Raw genomic sequence first — 24,675 nt, 5'->3', positions numbered from 1 at the left:
GCTTTCAAAGTTTGTCCAAATATCTTAGGTAAAAAATAACCATTTCCCTATCCTCCTGATTCTAACAAAAATATTTCTAATTTGGGATTTCTTATCTCATAAGATCACTACATATTTCTTTGTAAATTGAAAATAGTATCAAATTACCTATTTAAAAGTCACCCCTAGTTAAAATGCAAAGCTTTTTCAACAGGCCACTCATTCTTCCTGAACTATTAACTAGATGATATAATAAAAGTCTCAGTTGTTTGAATTAGACAACCAACTGCGTAAGAATCAAGGCCTCCCATCAAGAGAAGAGCTAAAGCAGAGGCAAAATGTTCCCTTGTTAGGTACACTGTAGAGCAGTGGTACCAAACAAACAGAAACAGATCCCTGGTGACTTAGAAAACCACAAATTAACATTATCTATGTTGTATTTTTATTTATTCTGTTCAACATTTCCCGGTGATATTTTAATCTGGTTCCCAGTGACACTATAGAGTTTTGCCATCCCTGGGCCCATGTTTGTCAAACTCAAATAGAAAATAGGCCACTAAAACCTTTGGCTACATATTGACTTTTTTAAAACCACATATTAATATTATCTGTTTTCTATTATACTTTTATTTATTTTGTTCCACATGTTTGACACTCCCACTGTAGAGGATTTTATTCTATATTTCCAAATTTCTAAGTTGTTCAACCAATTCAACATTCTATAACTCCTTCAGAAAGAGCTTTTATCTACTGGTATAAAACACAGCATGCAAAAAGTTAATGAAAGAAAAATACACAGTTGGGAATTTAGTTCAATATCCCTGATGGCATCCCTATTTCTATAAATTCTCTCAAGTTTAAAAAAAAGTCGCAATCACCCATCTTAGGACTATAAAACTAGAATAATCAGACAATATTTTGACTTGTACAACTGGCACAAAATGTCAAATAAATAAATACCACATAGAACATGTTGATTTTCAAAAAGGATACAGTTAATATGTTATTTAAATTATAATTTGGAAAAAGAAAATTGACAAAACCACCTTGATTCTAACTATATCATAATTCTCCAAAAGCTTTTAATTTTTCATCAAATATACTGTGCACTGATTAGCTTCATGTAGCAGAGTCTACAAAAAAGTCATATCAACATCGCAGTGTAGTGGTCAGAAGACCTGGTTTCTTCCCCAGGTTCTACTGGTCAATGGAACCAATTTCATATCATTTAACTCCTATGCACACATAGGCACGAGGAGAAAGCTTTATGTCCAGAAGGCTTAAGTTTTATCCTCTGAAATAGGACATCATCCACTTTAAGAATTAACTATTCCTATTACTGGCCTCATCTTGGCTTATGCCAAGGATAAAAAGGAAATTTTTTACTGTATCTAAACAAAAATATGTCCTGTGTTTTATAGTAATATAGATTGATTATGGTGATTCAATCTCATACATAAGCAGAGAATGATTAGAAGAAGCAATTTTTCAAAAGAAATCCCCACTGATCATGTTGGATAAATTCAGTCACACCTACATTTCCCCTTAATTGATAACCATAACATTTTCAAAAATCAGTCTTAAAAGTCACCTTTGACTCAAACATTTTCTACCCATGAGATCAGCTGTCAAGTCTCGTTCCTTTACCTACCACCACAGCTATTAAAACCAGCTCTGCTGTACTCAAGTGGCTAGTGTCCTCCGTCAGACCCTCCTCACCTCTGCTCTAGACCATTAACTGCCTGGTTAGTCTCCTTCATCCAATCTCTCCCCCTCAGATCTCATCTCCCACACAACTGCTAAAATAATCTTCTAAGGCATACATCTGACACCACGCCCTTGCTGAAAAATCTCCATTGACTTCTCTCTTGCCTCTAGTCAAGAATTCTTAACCTTTTTAGGGTCATAGAACCCTCTGGCAGTCTGGATAGGCCTATGGACTCCTCGGATTAATGGTTGTTGGGTTTTTTTTAATTTATAATCAAAGGAAATGTTAGAAGTCAACTAGAAATTAGTAAAAATAAAAATGCAAATTTCCCATCCAAATTCCTGGTCTGTCTTTAATCTACACACTCCTTGGGGATCCCAGGGTAAGCACTGCTGATGCAAGCTCCCAAACTGGATATTTAAAACTCTCTAAAACACATTTCCCACCTATATTTCCATACCTTTCCCTCTTTATGCACTCTATGCTCCAGTCAAAGGGGTCTACTCTTGGCTCATTGCCCAGTTTGGCTTTCCATCTCCATTTCTTCAGACAGACTGTTCTTCCCGTTGCCCCATGCTTCCATTCAAAGCTTAGAATTTTCATCTCTATTCAGGGTTCAGTTCTTGTCCACTCCTCCTAAAGGGTGGTCTTTCCTGATTCATCCAGTTGTCAGGATTGTCTTCCTCCTCATATTAACTGTTTGTTTTTCAAATCTGTATCCATGTTTTGGAATGTATGACCCTTTAGAAAAAGAACTGCTTTGTAGCTGCTCTTTTTGTGCTGGCAAAGAATTGGAAATTATGGGGATGCCCATCCACTGGGGAATGGCTAAACAAGTTGTGGTATATGAATGTAATGGAATACTATTGTGCTGTAATAAACGATGAACAGGCAGATTTCAGAAAAACCTGGAAAGACTTACATGAACTGATGCCGAGTGAAGTCAGCAGAACCAGGAGAACACTATACATAGTATCAACAATACTGTGTGATGATCAACTGTGACAGACTTAACTCTTCTCAGCAATACAATGGACCAACATAACTCCAAAGGACTCATGATGGAAAATGCTCTCCACATCCAGAAAAAAAGAACTGTGGAATCTGGATGCAAATTGAACCATACATTTTCTACTTTTTTGTTTTTGTTTTTTGAGATTTTTCCCTTTTGTTATAATTCTTCTTTCACAACATGACTAATGCAAAAAAAAATATGTTTAATATGATTGTACATATATAACCTATATCAGATTGCTTTCTATCTTAGGGAGGAGGAAGGGAAGAGAAGGAGGGAAAAAAGTTGGAACTAGAAATGTTATAAAAACAAATGTTGAATGAAAACAATCTACATGTAACTAAAAAATAATAAAATACTTTTATGATAAAAGACTGTTATGATAATAAAAAATAATAACTGCTTTGCTTATGTCTCTGTAATCCCAAAATCTATCTTTATGCTTTAGTACATAGTAGACATTTAATATTTGTTAGACTGAAATTTGAGGAAAACAAATTTCATCTCAAAAAGAGAAAACCTTCCTGGAAATTAGAGCTGTCAAAAGATTTGCTACCACTGCAGTTTAAGCAGAGGCTTCACAACCAGTTGCTGATGGTACTCTACAGATTCACGCTTCATCTAAGGGCTGGAACAGATGCTTAACAGATAAGATCCCTTCCAATTTCATGATTCTAGTAATTTAGGCATTTACTACATGCCTACTATGAGCAAAGCACTATGCTAGGAGCTGGGGAAAATATAAGAAACAGACATCACAAAAAGTCAAATGTGAAAGAAGAGAGCAGTTCAGGACTTTATCCAGCAGTTATTCCTATGATAATTTAGCAACACAACCTGAGCCTTAAGTATGACCCCCAATGAGAGGCCAAGAGGCCAAAATGTAAATTCAATGTCATTCTTCCAATAGAAATAAATCTTTCGCAGCTTCATTTCACTTATACATTAAAATACAAATGCCTCAGGTTCCACACTGGAGATCCCACTGCCCCCCCTGCCTTCACTTGCTGCTCTACTCTCACTGGTTCACGGGGTTCCCTAAATACAGGATTTCTGCTGCCCCAACTTGTGCTTTTAGGGCATGTGGGTCAAAGTATTTGGAATGTTGCCCCTCCTCACTTCTACCTTATAAAATACCCAGCCTCCTTCAGGGGTCATTTCTGGCATGTAGCAGGTACTTGATATTCACCGAGTTCCTGGACAAGGCCTTTTCTGACACCTGCTTCCCCTGATTATTCAAACCCTCCTTGAAATTACTTTGATTTGCTATATACCTTATGTGTATACTGATTGTCATGCAGTTTCCTTATTTATCTACATGCATGTTTTTTGAGAGACAGTATAGGGTAGTAGAGAGCCAGCCTCAGAATCAGGAAGCCCTGGGCTCAATAACCACTTCTTATGTATGAGCAAATGAAATGACCAAGTGACTCTGAAGACATCACTTAGTTTCCTAGTTCCAGAGCAGGTGCCAACTTTCTTTCATAGACATTTGTGCCTATGAGTGCCCTATGACAGTCCCCCCAAAAAAGAAATTTTTCCCCCATAAAAACTATGTCATGTAACTTGGAAAGACACTGAACTTATATACTTAACAGGAAAAAAGGTGTAAATATTTAAGATTTAGAGATTCACATACACCTCTCTTTTTATCCTGTATTTTCTATATCTATCAGTTTATTTGGTAAGTTTAGAATAAAAAATTAAAATATGTTAAAACTATCATAATTAAGAAGTGCATTTCTAAATGAGGACTTGACCTTAAATAAACCAGATTTTTTTAATTTCACAAATATAAAAACATTTACAAGCTATAAGAATTGTTTTAAATTATGCATTAAGTCTTTTGAAAAGGGCAAAAATATACTGTGCACTGATTAGCTTCATGTAGCAGAGTCTACAAAAAAGTCATATCAACACCACAGTGTAGGGGTCAGAAGACCTGGTTTCTTCCCCAGGTTCTACTGGTCAATGGAACCAACTCTGGCCAAGTCAAAATCTTTTCTCTGGTTTCTTTGAGTCGAATGTACCGGACTCTCAAGGAGAGTCAAGTGTCTTGTTTTTATATCGATGTCCTCAGAGCCTAGCACAAGACTTGGGACACAGCAGGTGCAACACCAAAGACATGAGAAAAATGCACATCTAGGAAAAAAGATAGGCCAATCATGTAGTGAACTAGACAGCCTAAACCCTCACTGGTTGCAAGAAAGCAAGGAGAAGCCCTGCAGCAACTTTATGGGAAAAGATGGATAGGTTAAGCAGCATGGACAGGTAGAGATGGGATGCATTACCCAGCGTGATAATAATAGCTGACATTTATAGGGGCAACTAGGTGGCACAGTTGGATACAGTGCTGGGCCAAGAGTCAAGATGGCTCATCTACCTGAATTCAAAACTGGCCTCAGATACTTAACTAGCTATGTGACCCTGGATAGGTCACTTAACCCTGTTGGCCTCATTTTCCTCATCTGTAAAATGATTTGGAGAACGAATGGCAAACTATTCCAGTATCATTGCCAGGAAAATGCCAAATGGGGTCACAAAGAGTTGGACATGACTGAAAAACAATTGAACAGCACTTATACAGCTCTTTAAGGTTTGCAAATGCTTTATATGTTATCTCATTTGATCCTCACAACAACCCTAGGGAAAGAAACTGAGACAGAGAGGTTGGGTCCTGCCAAGCATCATGCAACTAATAATGTCTGAGGCAGGATTTGTATTCAAACCTTAAGACTCCAAAGTCCAACACTCTTACCCAGGGCACCAATTAGCTAAACTTAGACTCCACTGGTGCATTAGAATACAAAAATAAATCAATAATCATACGAGGCTGAAGAATTAGACACATGGCTATAGTACAAAATATTTAACTTGAAATTATTTTATTCTTCCAGGAAAAGAATGGAAGGAACCAGAGTAGAGGAAAATACTTTGTATTTCTAGTCTTACCAAAGTGAAAACTGTATGTGTCCTTTATTTAATTACAATGCAATTAATTTCTCTTTAAAAACCTATTTAGAAACAACAATGGGAATTCTCGTCCCCAATTTTAACTGCATTACTTATTTAAGGATAAGTTCACATATCAATCTGTTAACAGTATGTTATGGTTATTTTTAAACTTGGAACTAGAGAAGGTGCTTTTCTTTTTCATTCTTATAATACTGGGCATATAAACAGAATACTAAAAATAGGTAGAAGAAATCTCCATACCTGACAGCTAAACACTTTCATGGTTAACCTCACACAAATACTCAAGTAAGGGCGGTATGAAACTAGTTAAAATGAGAAAAAGCAAGGGTTTTCTAAAGCATATGCCTTATTTTTTTAAAAATACAATTCTATAGGTTTTTTTCACTATAACAAGTCATATACTAATAAACTAAATATACTAAACACTATACTTTCAGCATCTTAAAGATCCCAAAATTCAGTTTAACAAAGTAGTTCAAGAAATCCTCCCCATCACAAATTCACTTTTTGAATTACACAAAGCCAGCAGGTGAATTCTACAGTAATAGAAAATTGATTTGGGGGGCCCCTAAGGCCCCTAATGACTAAAATCATGTGGGCTACATGGATTAGCAAAGACCAATCAAATTAACTTCAAAACCTAGTCTTAGGATTAGCTTTTCTGTACCATTTTGAACAAAGTTCTAATCTAAGTTCTAATTAGTCCTTACTAATTTTACAGTCTGCTAAAAATGCTACAAACATTGTTTACTAGATACAAGATTGATTCATTTTTCTGGAGATTACTTGGCACAGCCAAGGACACAAAGCATGATACCATTCTGGGTCAGCAGCACTGAGAGTCCTGGCTTTTTCTCCACTTTTTTAGTATTAAACATTCAAAGATATGCTTAGGAAAGAGAAGGAAAAAGAAAAGAAAAGAAAATCAAGGCATTCCCCTGCCCAAGCCCTCCCCAAGCTATGTACATACAGGTTGCTTCTTCTCCAGGGAGACTCTCTCCATAGTAAGATATGAAGACCGTCCTTATTTTTAACACAGTAGTGTAGTGAGTCTCCTGAATATCCCAGATCCTCCGAGGACATGTCTGATTGAGGTCACTGGGCTTTACAGAGATGAACACTACTAAGTTGCTCTTTATTCTACAGCCAATCACTTTCTTCTAAGGCTTCTTAATCTTACAAGCCAATAACTACAACACAGACAGGATCAGAGAAAAGCAGGTATCGGAAACACTTGCCTTTCTTCAATTCCAATTCACAATACCAAAAAAGGACATTGACAATGTAGTTTCTGTTTTAAAACTTTTTAAAATATTAGCAGAAAACTGAATTATAAGATTAAATAATTCTAAGGGAAAAGTTTTCTACATCATTAAGTCAGTGTACTTTAGCTTTTCTCCTTTCAAAACTGAACCAAATTTATTTATGCTAGTTCAACACCAGGGTCAATAGTATGAAAAACTGAGTGTGTCTTCATTTGAACAGTTTATTTACTCTAATTTTGTTAAACTACCATTAAAAATCATTAAGTATTAATTATCTTTCTATTCCACGATTTTGCATTACAACTAAGTATACTTAACTCTACAAAAGTATTTCTATAACAATTTGTTAAGAGTAGGCAAAAATAAACATCAAGCATAATTCACAGAAAATGTAAATACCCAAACAAATTACAGGAAGTAGACTTTTTCTATAAGCGCCTACTGTTAATATTACATCCTTATGGAAACTACAAAAAAACAACACTGCTCTTTATTTTTAATGAAGCAAATAATTCTTTAATTCAACAAATTAACTACTTCTTGTTCCTAATCAATCTTGTAGTAATATGCACCAATGAAATGCATTCAGTGAATCAAAACTGGAATGCTGCTTTAAAGTGCCTTTTAATTGGCACAAAGCCTAACTTTCCATTTATATTAGCTTTCAGGACTCTACTTATGACCCTGACAACTTTGGCAAGAAAAAAATATCTACGACCTTCATGTGCAAAGTAGAAACATCTACAGCTGCAACTTCTCAAAGGACCTGAGAGACTAAAAGTATCCTTTTTTTCATTTTTAACTGATCTTTATTATCTTCAACACTGTGTATTTTTTAAAAGGCACACGCTACAATCACTATAAAAAAGGAGGAAAGTTACTGACTGAACACAAAGCACTGAAGACTTTCAATCTGGAATCAAGATTTACATAGCAACATCTGCAGTTGTGATAATCAAATGAAATGCCAACTGATATTACAGCCCGACATTATTCCCTAGAAAACTTTCAAACCATCTCTTCTTTAGGCAATGATTTCGCGTTTCCCTTTGTGAAACAACACATGAGCTTAGAAAGCCCAGACTTTCGTTTGGGTTCTTACAGGAGGTTTTTCATAGAAACATGAACTTGCAAATGCTTACAAATAAGTCCTATGAATTATATCTGGTATAGAGGATTTTCAAAAATGTGAAAAGCTGACTAAAAAGCAACTTAAGTACCAATAACTATCATTTAAATGTCATTTGATTCACTATACAAAAAATCTATTATCACTACATTTTAATAGCACAGAAAAAAATGTCCAAGAACATGCATTTATTTTTTAATAATAAACATTTTTATTTAAAATCTTGAATTCCAAATTTTATCCCTCCTCCTCTCACTCCCCTTCCCCCTCCCTGAGGCAGTAAGCAATCAGATATAGGTTAAACATGTAAAGTATTACCATATTAGTCATTTTGTGTAAGAAAATTTGAATAAAAAAATTAAAGTGAAAAACAGCATGCTTCAGTCTGTGTTCAATCAACATCAGTTCTTTCTTTGGAGGTAGAGAGTATGCTTCATCATTAGTCCTTTGGGACCATCTTGGATCATTGTAATACTGAGAATAGTTAAGTTATTCACAGTTTTTCATCAAACAACATTGCTATCTCTGTGTACAACATTCTCCTGGTTCTGCTCACTTCACTATACATCAGTTCATACAAGTCTTTGTAGGCCTTTCTGAAATCATTCTGCTTGTCATTTTGGCTAGCACAATAATAATCCATCACCATCGTATACCACAGCTTGTTTAGCCATTCTCTAATTGATAGGCATTCCTCTGATTTCCAATTCTTAACCATCACCAAAAAAAAGCTGCTATAAATATTTTTGTACAAATAGGCCTTATTCTCTTTTTTGGGATGTCTTTGGGATATAAACCTAGCAGTGGTATTGCTACAGCAAAGGGTATGCACAGTTTTATAGCCCTTTGAGCACAGTTTCAAAATGCTCTCCAGAATGGTTGGATCAGTTCACAACTCTACCAACAGTGGATTAGTGTCCCAGTTTTCCCACATCCCCTCCAACATCCAATATTTTCCTTTTTTGTTATATTTGCCATTCTGATAAGTGTGTAGTGATACCTCAGAGCTGTTTTAATTTGCATTTCTCTGATCAATAGTGATCTAGAGCATTTTTTCATATGATTACAGAGAGCTTTGATTTTTTTGTCTGAAAACTGCCTATTCATATCATCTGACCATTTGTCAATTGTCGAATGAATTGTATTTTTAAAAATTTGACTCAGTTCTCTATATATTTGAGAAATGAGGCCTTTATCAAAGATACTAGTTTCAAGAATTCTTTCCCAGTTTTCTGCTTCCCTTATAATCTTGGTTACATTAGTTCTGTTTATGCAAAAACTTCTTAATTTTATATAATCAAAATTATTTATTTTATATTATGTATTGCTCTCTATATCTTCTTTGGTCCTAAATTCTTCCTCCATCCATAAATCTGACAGATAAACTATTCCATGCTCTCTTAATTTTCTTATGGTTATCACCCTTTATGTGTAAAGCATGTACCCATTTTAAGAACATATAAATACAACTATATATTTTCCACCAATGAAAGATAAATGTGAAGTATTTGTTTAAACACAATGTAACAATACTTGAATAATAACGCTGTTCAAGCATCTGCAAATTTATACCAAAAATGGTTTTGATATTATAATAAAAAATTTACAACAGGTTTTTTAATGAAAAATCACAATAGTGACAAAACAGAAGGCTGTGGGGGGTGGGGGAGCTATGGTTTACAAGAGTTAACCTAACTAACAATGTCATCCTATAAAGTTGTTCACAGGCAATAGCCTGTGAAGATTAGAAAAATGACTATTCAAGCTCCCTTTACCCCTCGACTTTCACGTATGTACAAGATAGATACGCAAAGCTCATTTAAAATAAACTCAGAGGGTAAGGGACTTGATGTCCCTTTAAGTCATTACATATAAATTACAGGTCATTGTTTAACATCCTCCAATTTCTTAAGAAAATATTTTTCATATTTATGTTTTGCTAAGATGTAATTTTTAATTGCTTAAAATAAACTCATTTACATGGTCAGTTGTGTAAAGTGCAACTGGTGAAAAAACAACTGGTTAGGCTTAAACAGCATTCTTCATACAATATGAGAACATTTCTAACTTGCAATACATTTTTTTAAATAAAGGCTTTCCTTCCAGTATAAGGATAACACTATTGATTCTTTTTTTTAAGTTCCAAATTTTTTCCCTTCCCATTCATTCAGAAGGTAAGCAATATGAAAGCACACATTATATTGTGAAATCACACAAAACATTTCCAATATTAGCCATGACAATTTTGATTCTTGATTGGAATGACATGCTTTTTTACTCCTCCCTAACCCTCCACCCCAAACTGTTGTGATGGAACACACTGAAACAATTATATATCCTCACTAAGATCACTTACCTTGTGATCCATAAGAATATACTATAGGTAGCAAGGAATTGGAAGTTGAGGGGGTGCCCATCAATTGAGGAATGGCTGGACAAGTTGTGGTATATGAATACAATGGAATACTATTGTGCTGTAAGAAATGATGAGCAGGAGGAGTTCGGAGAAACCTGGAGGGTCCTACATGAGCTGATGATGAGTGAGATGAGCAGAACCAGAAGAACATTGTACACGGTATCATCAACATTGAGTGTTGACCTACTATGATGGACTAGATTCTTCTCACCAATGCAATGGTACAGAAGAGTTCCAGGGAACTCATGATAGAAGAGGATCTCCAAATCCAAGAAAAAAAAAAAAAAAGAAAGAACTGTGGAGTATAGATGCTGATTGAACCATACTATTTCTTTTGTTTTGGGTGCTGTTGTTTTTTTTTTTCTTGAGGTTTTGCATCACTGCTCTGATTTTTTCTCTTGTAACAGGACTAATGCAGAAATAGGATTAATGTTATTATGTGTATATGTATGTGTGTGTATATATATATATCTATATGTATATGCATATAGATATATAGATATAACCTATATCAGATTACCTGCTGTCTAGGGGAGGGGGGAGAAAAACCTGAAATTGTAAAGCTTGTATAAACAAAAGTTGAGAACTATCTTTACATGTAACGGAAAAAATAAAATACCTTATATGTAAAAAAAAAAAAAAGAATATACTACAAGATAATACAGTATATGGTCTTGAAGTCCAAAGCTAAGTGCTCATATATGAAATGAACACTTGGATTGTTAGCAGCCCCGCTCAACCGAGCTAATATATAATGAACTCCTAAATTAAAAAAAAATGATTAAGTACCTCCTATATGCCAGGTAGTACGTTAAGGAACACAAACACAAAGAGACACAGAAGGTCCTTGCACTCCATCAGCTTATGCTGTGATGGAGGGAGACAACCCCAAGTGCTAGTGGTGATGGAGAGATGGAGGCACACAGTCAACAAACCCTTCGCTAAAGCAGCTAAAGCAGTGGTACTAACTGATCTGATGACCGCACCCAGAGGAATGGCTTCAAAGTGAGGCAGGAGAAAACGTGGGGTGGCAGGGCAAATGACAAAATGGCTTCGCTGCATGGCTAGGTGGGAAAAATTGTATTGTTGGGGGCTAGCCAAGTTTACCCTTAAGAAGTTCTCATCTGCAAAGGACACTCTGCCGGGCCGGGGCCGGTGCTGGGGTCGTGGAGCCCGAGGAGGCCGATCAGCCGCGGCGACTCTGAGGCCAGAGAAGGCATTATAGGACTCGGGGGCCGCACACTGAGCAGCGGGGAGCCAGCGCAGCCATGAGTGGCTTTTTCTCAACTATTTTTTCCAGTCTGTTTGGAACACGGGAGATGAAGATTTTAATTTTGGGATTAGATGGAGCTGGAAAAACAACCATCTTGTACAGATTACAAGTTGGAGAAGTTGTTACTACTATTCCCACCATTGGTTTCAATGTCGAGATGGTAACATACAAAAACCTTAAATTTCAAGTCTGGGATTTAGGAGGACAGACAAGTATCAGGCCATACTGGCGGTGTTATTATTCAAACACAGATGCAGTCATTTATGTTGTAGACAGCTGTGATCGAGACCGAACTGGAGTGTCCAAGTCAGAGTTAGTTGCCATGTTGGAGGAGGAAGAGCTAAGAAAAGCAATTTTAGTGGTGTCTGCAAACAAACAGGACATGGAACAGGCCATGACCCCCACAGAGATGGCAAATTCACTCGGGCTCCCTGCCTTGAAGGACCGAAAATGGCAGATTTTCAAAACATCAGCAACTAAAGGCACTGGCTTTGATGAGGCAATGGAATGGCTGGTAGAAACATTAAAGAGCCGGCAGTAGCCTCACATGATGAAGGCAACATCAGACATCCCTTCAGGAACAGTCACAAGAACCACACGCTACCAAATGGTAATACAATTCCTGGCCTATACTGGACTGGCTGAAACACTCCTAAGATAGAAAAAAAAGTTTTTGTTCAAGGGATATCTTATCTTGATTGAACCAACTGAATGTCTTTTCTTGCTTTCCCGTTTTGTCAAGGTGGTTGTCTGTTCATTTGTATGGAATTTCTAGCCAGGTATGGTCCTTTTGAAAAATGCATCCTTGTTGGAATCAAAACTTAATTTTGGAATTAGTGGCTGTAGCTTGTTTATTGTAAACACTAATAAATATCCTGTCATGGTAGAAAAAACAAACAACAAACAACAAACAACAAAAAAAAGAAGTTCTCATCTGCGGAGATGCCTCTCCTTGGGGACATAACTCCAAAGATGAGCAGATGAATTTTCCCAGGAACTAAAGGTGTGGATTCTGGAAGTCTAGGATATAGCGTTCTGGTCCAGGTAGGAGCAAGGCACATGACAAGGCAGCCTGGGTGGTAGGCTAGTGAACTTACCTTTTTATTCAAAATGAACTAGAAGCATCTAATTTCAACCGGTCCAAAGGAGCCCATTATCTTTTCTCCCAACCTTAGCATCTTACATTCCTTTCTCAAAATCCTCTCCTCAATTCCTCTCACACTTACCAAATTTCCAATCTGTAGCTAAGGCTTGTCATGTCTAACATTTCTACATCCCTATCTCTCATGGACAGTCACCAATCCCTAGTGCAGCCCCTTAATCATCTCATATCTAGACAACTATTTCAACAGTCTTCATACTGGTCTCTCCTTGACTCTAGCCTCTCCCCACTTCAAACAATCCTACATTCAGCTTCCAAAGTGACTTTTCTCAAGGGTAAAGTCTGATTATGCCACTCCTCCCTGACTCCATAAATTCCAGTTAACTCCTTATCACCTCCAGAATCAAACAGAAGGTCCTCTCTTGACATTTAAAGTCCTCCACAACCTGATCTTTCCTTTCTACCTTTCCGGGTTTCTTGTTCTTTAGCCCCCTCCACATTCTCAAACATCCAACAATACCAGCTTCCTTGCATATGACACTCCATGGCCAGACTCCTAGCATTTTCACTAGTTGTAGCCCAAAATGCTCTCCCTCTTCATCTTCACTAAGATCAAGAAGCATTTATGAAGTGCCTACCATCTGCCAGTCACTGTGCTATGGTAGCCCTCCTGGCTCCCTTCAAGACTCAACTAAAATTCCACCTTCTGGAATTTGAACCTTTCCTAGTCTCCCCTACTGCTAATGCCTTCACTTTATTGGCACTATGTATAGACCCTGAATGTACAGTTATTAGCAAGCTGTCTCAACCTTTAGAATGGGAGCTTCTGGAAGGCAGGGATTGCTTTTATCTTTCTTTGTATCCCCAGCTCTTTTCATATTGCCTGGCATGCAGCAAATGCTTAATAAATGCTTGCTGACTGCTCAGAAAAGAGAACCAGACCAAATTGTGGTCTCACCAGTTGTTCTGGAGAATAGAATTATTGATTCAGGTTCAATTTTTATTGCTTTTTTGGCTTGTTAAATCATATCACTGATTTATAATCAAATTAATAACACATTCAGTCATCTTCATATGAAGGGCTGGTAAACCAGGTTTCTTCTATCCTGTCCCTATGCTGTTGATGGTTTCAAACTAAGCTTAGGATTTTCCACTTATTCCTATTAGTTTTCATCTTGTTAGTATTGGCTGGCTTAAAAGATGAACCAATATTCTGAATCTTTATTCTGTTGCCTATTATTTCAAATGCTTCCCTAAAAATCCAAATTTCTTCATTATCCTGCAAAATCCCATCAAAACACACACACACACACACACACACACACACACACACACACACACGGGTAGCGAGGTGGTGCAGTGGATAAAGCACCAGCCCTAGATTCAGGAGGACCCTGAGTTCAAATCTGACCTCAGACACTTGACACTTAGTAGCTGTGTGACCCTGGGCAAGTCACTTAACCCTCATTGCCCCACCAAAAAAAAAAAAAAGATTCCATCAATACCCTATGTCCCTCCTATTGGAGAGTCGGCCCACAAACTTCAAAACCTACAATTAAATAAGGAGCCAAAGTCAGATTTTTTCCATTATGCTCCCATGTGGCACCTCCCTCCTTCTATCTGCTTTTCAGGTACTTTTTCGTGAGAACTCTTGAGAGCAAGAATTGTCTCTCTCTCCCTATCCCGACCTCCCACCCCTTCTCCCCACCCTCAAATATTTATAACCCCAAGACTTACCACATTGCCTAACACATAGGAGATACTTAATATACGTTTACTATTTATAACATCCTCCCTGCATCTACAATCTAATAACCCAAGCACAAAATTAAATGAATAAAGTTAGTATAGACACATCATCATGTGTCTTTAATAAACCCCCAATGGCTTCTAGTGATTACTACTTTCCTTACTAATCATATCAAAAAAAAAAATCTATTACAGAATTTTCCAGGATATCAACATCAAACTCAGTCTATAGTTTCTAGGATTCTCCTTTTATTTAAAATCAAATCTTTGACCATTTTTCATCTTGGGAGCTTCTCTTTTCTCCAGAATTTATCAAAGAATAGTGACAGTGGTTCTATACTCTCACATTTGTAAATTCATTGATTGTTCTAAAAAGTATTTCATTTAATCCTAGAGGACTAGGGCAGCTAGGTGGTACAGTAGATGAAGCACCAGCCCTGCATTCAGGAGGACCTGAGTTCAAATGCAGCCTTAGACACTTGACACTTACTAGCTATGTGACCTGGGCAAGTCACTTAACCCTCACTACCCCGCCTAAAACTAAACAAAACAAACACACACACACACACACACACACACACACACACACACACACACACACACACACACACACACACACACACACACCCTAGAGGACTTGAACTACTTTAAGGGAGTTAAGAACTCTCAAACTAATTCCTCTGGTATCACATCCTTTGAGGGTCCCATTTATGACTTTATTTCCCTTTTAACTACACAAATTCTAACTTTCCGTTTCGGGGTAAAAAAAAATCATTATCCTGGACTGAAAATAATTTTTTTTTAATTTTCCTCTTTGCTATATGATTTACTAGGTTTTTAAAAATTCTCTCCCACACAACTTTGATTGAGTATACATTTACAGTAAAACTTAAACTATTTCTTCACCTAAATTCTAATTACCAGAGACAGAACAGAAAATCAGAAATCAAGTTTGCCTTTACCAATTCAATTGATTTTTCCCAAAAACACTACTAACATAGGTCTATTCCCTAAAGAGATCAAAGAAAGAAGAATCTATATGTACAAAACCATTTATGGCAACTCTTTTTATACTGAGAAAGAACCATAAATTAAAGGTATGCCAATCAAATGGGGAATTGCTGAACAAAATATGACTTAAATGAATGGAATGAAATCTTATTGTGCCATAAAAAATGATGAAATGCACTGTTTCACAGAAACCTGGGAAGACTTACTTGTATGAACTGATGCAGTGAAATGAGCAGAACCAGGAGAACAATTTACAACATCATAAAGGTAAACAACTTTCAAAGAATTTAGAAATCTGGTCAATGCAATCACCAATAATAATTCCAGAGGACCAACAATGATCCATACTACTCACATTCTGAAAGCTATAATGGACAATAAAACATATTTTTGAACATAGACAATGTAGGAACTTGTTTTGATTATACATATTTGTTACAAGGCTTTCCCCCCTTTTGGCAAGGAGATGCAAAAAGGGAAATAAAGTTGTGTTACTTAAAAGTATAAAATAATACTAACAATATCTGAATTTGTAACACTTTTCAAAAAAGAAAATTTGATTTATAATAACTTTACAAAGTACCTAGGGGGCAGCTAGGTGGTGCAGTGAATAAAGCACCAACCCTGGATTCAGGAGGACCTGAGTTCAAATTTGGCCTCAGACACTTGACACTTACTACCTGTGTGACCCTGGGCAAGTCACTTAACCCTCACTGTCCTGCAAACACACACACACACACACACACACACACACACACACACACAGTACCTAGCTCAAAAATAAATTCCCTATTCAATGATCTTCCAAGAGGACACAAACATTTTATTGCTAAATTAGAAAAGATGTTACTTGTCACAATATGTCACAATATGATTGTTTACAAGGAAAGTCATTCAAAATCTTTATATTTACTATGACAAAAACAAACATTTGCCTAAAATAGTGATGACAGGAAATGATGAGGGGGCCAGAAAGGAAGTGGCATTTACTAAACAGGGAAATGCTGCAAATATAGTTTACCCAGACTTTAGCAAGACACCTGATAAATTATATCATACTATTCTTGTCAGGAAGACAGTGGGATAATACAAATTAATGGGGTCAGAACTGGTTTGCTGTCCAGAACCAAAGACTAGATATTAACGCTTCAGTATAAACAGAGCAGGAAGTGTGAACTTGGGTTTGAAGAATCTTTATTTGCATGTTTAGACAACAGTATGTCTACAGAAGATCTGGACATTTTAGTAGATTATAAACTCAATCAGAGTAAGCAGCATGATGTGGAATGTGGCAGCCCAAAGCTAATACGATTTTGAGCTCCAGTATATTCTGGATAAAGAGTTGTGGGGAATACAACAGGCACAAGAGTCAAAATGGTAGGGTAAAGTCATAATTTCTGCAGAATTCTTCTAGCATACCCCCTCTACAACAACCTAAAAACTCTGCCAAACTGAATTCTAGGCAGGAAAGCCAATAAAAAAGTCAGTCATCCCAAAAAAGAGAAAAAGACCTAGTTGTACAAAAATATTTATAGCAGCTTTGGAGGGGGGGGGGGTGATGGTTAAGAATTGGAAATCAAAGGAATGCCCATCAATTGGGGGAATGGCTAAACAAGCTCTGGTATATGATGGGGATGGAATATTATTATGCTATAAGAAATGACAAGTAGGATGATTTCGGAAAGGCCTGGAAAGACCTGTACGAACTGATATATAGCAAAGTGAGAAGAAACAGGAGAATGTTGTGCACAGTGACAGCAATACTTTTTTATGAAGAACTGTGAATGACTTAACTATTCTCAGCAATAAAATGATCCAAGACAATCCCAAAGAACTAATGAAGAAGCATACTATCCACAGGCTGAAGCATTCTATTTTTCACTTTCTTTCATTTTTTTCTTTTATTCAACTTTTCTTATACAAAATGACTAATCTGGGGCAGCTAGGTGATGCAGTGGATAAAGCACCAAACCCTGGATTCAGGAGAACCTGAGTTCAAATCCAGCCTCAGACACTTGACACTTATTAGCTGTGTGACCCTGGGCAAGTCACTTAACTCTCATTGCCCCACCAAAAGAAGCCAAAAACAAAATGATTAATATGGTAATACTTTATATAACTGCACATGTATAACCTATATCTGATTGCTTACTTCCTCAGGGAGTTGGGAGGGGAAGGAGGAAAGGAGGCATAGAATTTGGAGCTCAAAACTTTAAATAAAAATGTTTATTATTCCACCACCACCACCACCACCACCACCACCACCACCACCCCCCCCCCGCAAAGAAAAGGTTAGTTAGGCAAGTGGAAACTAATGTCTCCATGAGATATCAAGAAACAATTATACAAAGTCAAAAGACTGAAAAATCAAAAGAAAATAGTCTTTTAGGAAAAACAACTGACCTGGAAAATATATCAAGGAAAGATAATTTATGACTGATTTGAATACTTGAAAGCAATGATTAAAAAAAGATCCTAAACAATATATTTCAAGAAATTACAAAGGAAAACTGCCCCCAATATATTAGAACCATAGTGTAAAGTAGAAACTGGGGGGAAAAAATCCACCAGTCACTTCCAGAAAGAAATCCCAAAATGAAAATTGCCAGGAATATTATACCCAAATTCCAGAACTCCCAAATCAAGGGAAAAAATACTATAAGCAGTCAGAAAGAAATAATTCAAATACAGGGGAATCACAGTCAGAAATACACAAGATTTAACAGCTACCACTCTAAAGGAATAGATTGTTTGGAATATGATACTCCAAAAGGCAAAGGAGTTAGGATTACAATTAAGAATAACCTACTCAGCAAAACTGATTATAATTTTTCAGGAGACAAAAATGGGCATTTAATGAGCTGACAACCAGAGCTGAACAGAAAATCTGACATTCAAACACAAGACTCAAGAGAAGCATAAAAAGAGAAACATGGGGCAGCTAGGTGGCAAAGTGGATAGAGCACCAGCCCTGGATTCAGGAGGACCTGAGTTCAAATCTGGCCTCAGGCCCTTGACACTTACTAGCTGTGTGACCCTGGGCAAGTAACTTAACCCCAATTGCCCCGCAAAATAAAACAAAAAACCAACAACAACAAAAAAAGAGAAACATGAGTGAGAATCATAAGAGACTTAGAAATATTAAACTGTTTACATTCCTAGATGGGAAGATGATGCACATAAACCCCTCAGAATGTTATCATAGCTAAAGTTGTTTGAAGGTATCTACTTAAACAGAGGGCATGGGTGTGAGTATAACATGTTGGGATGATCTCAGAAGAATGAAAAGTGAGAAAGAAGGATGCAATGGGAGAAAGGGAATAGGAGAAGAATGGGGGAAATTATTTCACATGAGGCACAAGGAAGAGTTTATACAATGGACGGGGAAATGGAGGAGGGAGAAAACAGAAAAGAGTACATATAACACATAGCTAGGTACAGTAATTCATCTTACCCAATACAGAAGTAGGAGGGTAAAGGCCTGTGGGAAAATGGTGGGGAAGGAGGATAATAAGGGTGGTGGCAATCAGAAGCAAAATTTTAAAAAATAGGATAAATAGAAGAGAATAGAATGGAGGGAAATACACAGTTGGCAATCATAACTGAATGTGAATGGAATAAACTCACCCATAAAATGGAAGATAGAAGAATGTATTAGAAACTAGAATCCAACTATATGTTGTTTATAAGGAACTTAAATAAAAAAGAAAGATACAGAGTATTTTTTTTAAAAGGGTGGGGGGAGAAATAGAGCAGAATCTAAAGTAAAAAAAGGCAGGAGTAACAATTATGATTTAAATAAACCAGAAGCAAAACCAGACCGAATTAAAAGAAAAAAATAAGGAAAAAAATCACATTTTGCTAAAAGGTACCATACATGCTGAATTAATATCAATATTGAACATAGATACCTAGTTCCAAATTCTTGAAGAAAAAGTTAAACGAGTTACAGAAGGAAATAGACAATAAAGCTATAATAGTGGGAAATCTCAATTTACCCCTCTCCAACCTAGATAAAGCTAACCATAAAATAAGAAAAATATTAAGAAAATAAATAGAATTTTAGAAAAGTTATATATAATGGACCACTGGAGACTACTGAATGGGAAAAGATAGGAAACATGATAAATCTCAACCATGCATGGCACCTTCACAAAAACTGACCATGTATTATGGCATAAAAACTTTATAAACCTTACAACATTTCTGCTGAAAAACAAAAATATTAAATGCATCTTTTTCTAACCATAATGCAATAAAAATTACATTCAATAAAGGGCAATGGAAGCAAATGTTAAAAATTAATTGGAAAATAAATAATCTAATCTTAAAAAATAAGCAGGCTAAAGAATAATCATGAAAACTATCAATAATTTCATTAGGGATAAAACAACAATGAGACAACATACCAAAAGTTGTGGGATGAAACCAAAGCAGGGAAAACATCTATCTCTACAAACTTACACAAATAACAAAAAGAACAAATTAGGCCTGCAATTTTTTTTTTAAAACAAGGAAAAAAATTTTAAACCCCCAGTTAAGCACGCGCGCGCACACACACACACACACACACACACACACCCTGAAAAATCAAAGGAAAGTATAATAAAACTGAAAGTTTTTTTTAAATGAACTAAGTAAAATTAAGAGAAGGTTTATTTAAAAATTCAAACTAGATAAAATATTGACTAATTGTTTCTTTAAAAGAAGAAAACCAAATTACCTGTACCAAAACTGAAAAGGGTGAATGCACAACCAATATACACAAAATTTAAGGAGCTTGTCCAACTATATGCCAATAAAATGGCAATCTAAATAAATGGTAAATTTACAAAAATATTAATTGCTCAAATTAACAGAGGAGGAAGCAAAATGTTTAAATAACCCTATCTTAGAAAAAAATACTAAGTCAATAATGAGCTCCCTAAGAAAAAATCCCAAGGACCAGATGGATTTTATAAGCAAATTCTACCAAACATTTAAAGAACAATTAATCCCACTACTATAGAAATAAAGAAACCTATTCCTACTAAAAACTGTGTCTTGGTCAGACCCAGTCTGATCTAGTGTGTTAAGTTCTGGTTACCACAGTTCAAAAAGAACATTAATAAGCTGTAGAACATACAGTGGAAGGAAAACTAAATGGTGAAGCGTTTCGAGTCAGTATCATAAAGACCAGATAAATTATGAAGTATTACAAACCATATTATATTTAGCCTATCAAAGCAAAGATTCAGAGAGAAAATCTGATTCAGCAATGTGATGTATGTTACAGCCAAAAAACCTAAAGCAGTCTTGGGCTGAATTAATTAAGCTTCTAAAATAAAGAGGCAACAGCCCCTCTACACTCTCCCATCATCAGACTTTAAATGGAGTATTATGATCAGTTCTGGGTACCTCAGTTTTAGGAGGTCATTGATAAACTGGAGAATGTCCAGAGACGTCTATGTTATAACAGGATTAGCTGAAGAAACTGGAAATGTTCTTAATCTGGAAAAAACTAATAGGAGACATTATAGCCATCTTCAAGCATATAAAGGGCTGTCACATGGAAGAGGAACTAAAGGTTCTCTGCTTGGCCAAAGGGCAGAACCAGAATCATAGGCAGAAATTACAATGAGGGAAACTGAGGCCTAATGTCAGTTAAAATTTCCTAATAACCAAGGGCATAGATGGCTTAAGAAGTGGCGGGTTTCTCTTCACTAGAGGTTTTTAAGCAGAGGCTGGGGTAACAACTGGTTAGTTCTATTATAGTAGAGATTCCTTTTCAGGTATGAACTGGAATAAAATGATAGCTGAGGTCCATTAAAACTCTAAATTCTATTATTTCTTGAGCAAGCAATAGAGAGAGCTTGATAAAACCACTGGGCTAGTGGCTTGAGCATAGCACCACCTGGTGGACAAATTACATCTCACCTTGCCCACCCCTCCACCACACTTAATGTAGTATTTTGTAATTATTTTTTTAAACATCCCTTATTTTCTTATTTATAAACCACTATATGCCACCACTAGAATACAATCCTAGGGCAGTCTTATTTTGCATTTTTATTACATACTTAAAACAATGAGCAGGGCTAATAGTAGATACTATGCCATCTGAAAGCCTATAGCTTCTTCACTCCAAGTACCACATTGGATGCCAATAAGGTGTCACACAAAGCCTATACATGGGTCACATTTGTAACCCCAGCACCTGACATTTTGAACACTGGGATAAAGAGTGTAACTCTCAGATAAGAAAATCCCTTCTACAGGGGCAGCTAGGTGGTGCAGTAGATAAAGCACCGACCCTGGAGTCAGGAGTATCTGAGTTCAAATCCGGCCACAGACACTTGACACTTACTAGCTGTGTGACCCTGGGCAAGTCACTTAACCCCAATTGCCTCACTAAAAAATAAAAAATAAAAATCCCTTCTACCAAACTCAGCTGGATGCCTTTTCTGTAATATGTAGTCTTTGAAACTAGTACATAGCACACTAAGGGTTTAACTGACTCACCCGAGGTGGTCACAAAGCCAGCATGTATCAAGGCTGAGATCTGAACTCAGAGAACTCAGATGTCTCTAACTCCCAGGCCAGTTAGCTACAACATGCTGCCTCTACACAAAGCAGTAACTTAATTTAATGGTTTGATTCAGAACTGAAATGAGTTTTTGGTCTCATTGATATATGTACTAACATCTAAACTAATGCAAAATTAAAATTACAAACTTGGTCAAGAAATACAATTAAGCTTCCTAGAATAAATTAAAAAACAAAGTGATACAACCAATGTATTCTGAAGGGCAAGCATCCTCTTATCAATTAATCCAGAAAACCAGTCATGTTTCACATAAGTAAATAAGATAATTCCAACAAAACAAAAGTTACAGATTCCAAGAGTAGAATCCTATATCCTGAGAAAAGGTGCAATATGAAGAGGGAACAGTGTGCAACGTTAAAAAGTGGGCTAGACTTCTAGCCAAGATAGCTGCTGGAACATACAGGCAAGCCCAGCTCCCACACATCCACTCAAGCAAAAACCTAAAAATAGCACCAAACTATCCAATGAGAAACTACAGTTAAGTTACTTCAACTGCCCCAGAACTGCACAACAAAACAGACCTTATTGCTTGTGGACAACAGGGAAATGGAGCTTGCTAAAAAAAAAAAAAAAAAAAGCTAATACAAGCAAGAAAGACAAAAGTCTCCCAGTGTGCCAAAGAGACACCTATAACCTGCAAGGCTCCCGTTTCCAGAGGCAGCAAGCACAGTGTTCCCTCAAAAAAACAAAAACAAAAATCCAAGATGGTGGGAAACCTCACAGAATGGACTTCAAAAATCATTGGTAAAGGGGCGGCTAGGTGGCACAGTGGATAAAGCACTGGCCCTGGATTCAGGAGTACCTGAGTTCAAATCTGGCCTCAGACACTTGACACTTACTAGCTATGTGACCCTGGGCAAGTCACTTAACCACCATTGCCCCGCCCAAAAAAAAAAAAAATCACTGGTAGGAGCAGGGCTCAGACTAGGAAAGCTCAGGTCCTGGGGTTTCCATTTCCCTTGTATTTTTTCCTCAGACACCAGTGAGGACCCCAAGATTTAGTGCTCTGAACCTCAAAGAGCTTGTAGGTATGAGTCCAAACCTGGGAAGCAGATGTCAAGGCAGGAACCAAAGCAAGGACAAAAAGTCCACCCTCAACACATGGGAGGTGGGGTGAGAGAGAGAACCTGACTGGCACAAAGCCCCAATTTGGGAAATAAGGCTGAAGTTAGGAGTAAATAAAATAGAACACCAAAGATAAAGATTACTACAGATCCAGGGATACGAAGAAATCCAAACTGGAAGACAGTAACTCCACAACAACCACAGAATCAAAGGAAAAAAAAATTTCTACTCCATTCCACTGCAATGTATGAATTAAAATAAAGTTTAACAATAAAATAAAAGTTCTTAATAAAAGAAATGGAAATATAATAGCTTAACCAGAAAATGGTAAAAAAAAAAATTTCCCAATAGACTCTCTGAAAATTCTAATAGACCAAATAGAAATCAATGAGTCCATGAAACAAATTTTAAAACCAATTCAAAAGACTTTCTCAAAAATCAAATAAAATTAGAAGATAAGCAGAAAACCGGGGGGAGGGAGGGGAGGGAATCTTTGCAGCAAATTTTTCTATGGTCTCATTTCTAAGATATATAGGAAACTAATCCCATCAATTGGGAAATGGATGAACAACTTATGGCAATATGAACATGATGGAATAATTACTATTTTTCTGTCAGAAATGATGGAGCAGTTTCAGAAAAACCCAGATAGATTTATATGAACTGATGCAGAGTGAATTGAGCAGAACCAGGAAAACAATCTGTACTATAAAATCCCATGTTCTGCAGGAAGTTCTTCCCTGGTGTATCCAGTATATCTTGTTTACACATAGTTCCTTGCAATCGTATATTGACAGTTACAACAGTTCAACTATATACTCCTTACCTATTCTCAAATCTTTTTTCCCTTTGTCCCAACTCTGCTCATGCCTCACCAAATCTTAAACCTTGGTTACCCCTCAGTTCCTACATATTAATGTTGCTATAGGAATCTATAAGTCACACAACAGTGCCAGCTGAATCCAATGTAAATTAACGTCACCTAATCTCAATGGGCCTTCACCCCTCCAAAGCAATCCTGACTCTTCCTTATGTGACTCTGTTACAATCGCTATGGTCACTATTCCAAACCTCCTTATCTCTATCAACAGAGAACCTCATTTCTTACTTGAGAGGAAAAATAGAGGACATCTTCCAAACTCCCTCTTCATCCCTATTCGATACCTCAAAACCTGTAATATCATCCCCTTCTTCTCTGCAAGACCAAGCCTTCTACATATACCCTTGATCTTCTTCCCTGTTATTTTCTCTCAGGGCTTATCCCCCTCTTATTCCCCACCTCTTTCCAATCTTCAATCTATCTCAGGACCCCTCCTGCTGCCAACCAACATGTCCAAGTCATCCTTATCCATATTTTTATTTGACACACATAAAAAACTTTCACTTGACCCTACTTCCTCA

The 24,675-nt window shown here is 36.7% G+C and overlaps 2 protein-coding genes across 11 annotated transcripts in view; one reads left to right on the top strand and one right to left on the bottom strand.

Moving 5' to 3' along the window:
• SLC4A7 (solute carrier family 4 member 7) overlaps positions 1-24,675 on the bottom strand; it is a 120,627-nt gene that overhangs the window by 83,684 nt on the left and 12,268 nt on the right. The gene's annotated exons all lie outside the window — the stretch shown is intronic.
• LOC122730141 (ADP-ribosylation factor-like protein 1) lies at positions 11,756-12,408 on the top strand. Its single transcript, XM_043969387.1, has one exon. It carries the CDS (start codon positions 11,757-11,759, stop codon positions 12,300-12,302), a length of 546 nt encoding a protein of 181 aa, XP_043825322.1. The 5' UTR covers position 11,756; the 3' UTR covers positions 12,303-12,408.

This window comes from Dromiciops gliroides, chromosome 5 (assembly GCF_019393635.1).
Source record: "Dromiciops gliroides isolate mDroGli1 chromosome 5, mDroGli1.pri, whole genome shotgun sequence".
NCBI classification, from domain to species: Eukaryota; Metazoa; Chordata; class Mammalia; order Microbiotheria; family Microbiotheriidae; genus Dromiciops; species Dromiciops gliroides.
The sequence above is the reverse complement of the archived record's forward strand: the minus strand, read 5'-3'. Positions and strand labels throughout refer to the sequence as shown.

Coding starts and splice junctions, on each gene's coding strand:
- LOC122730141 (XM_043969387.1), top strand. CDS start 11,757: ATGAGTGGCTTTTTCTCAACTATTTTTTCCAGTCTGTTTGGAACACGG.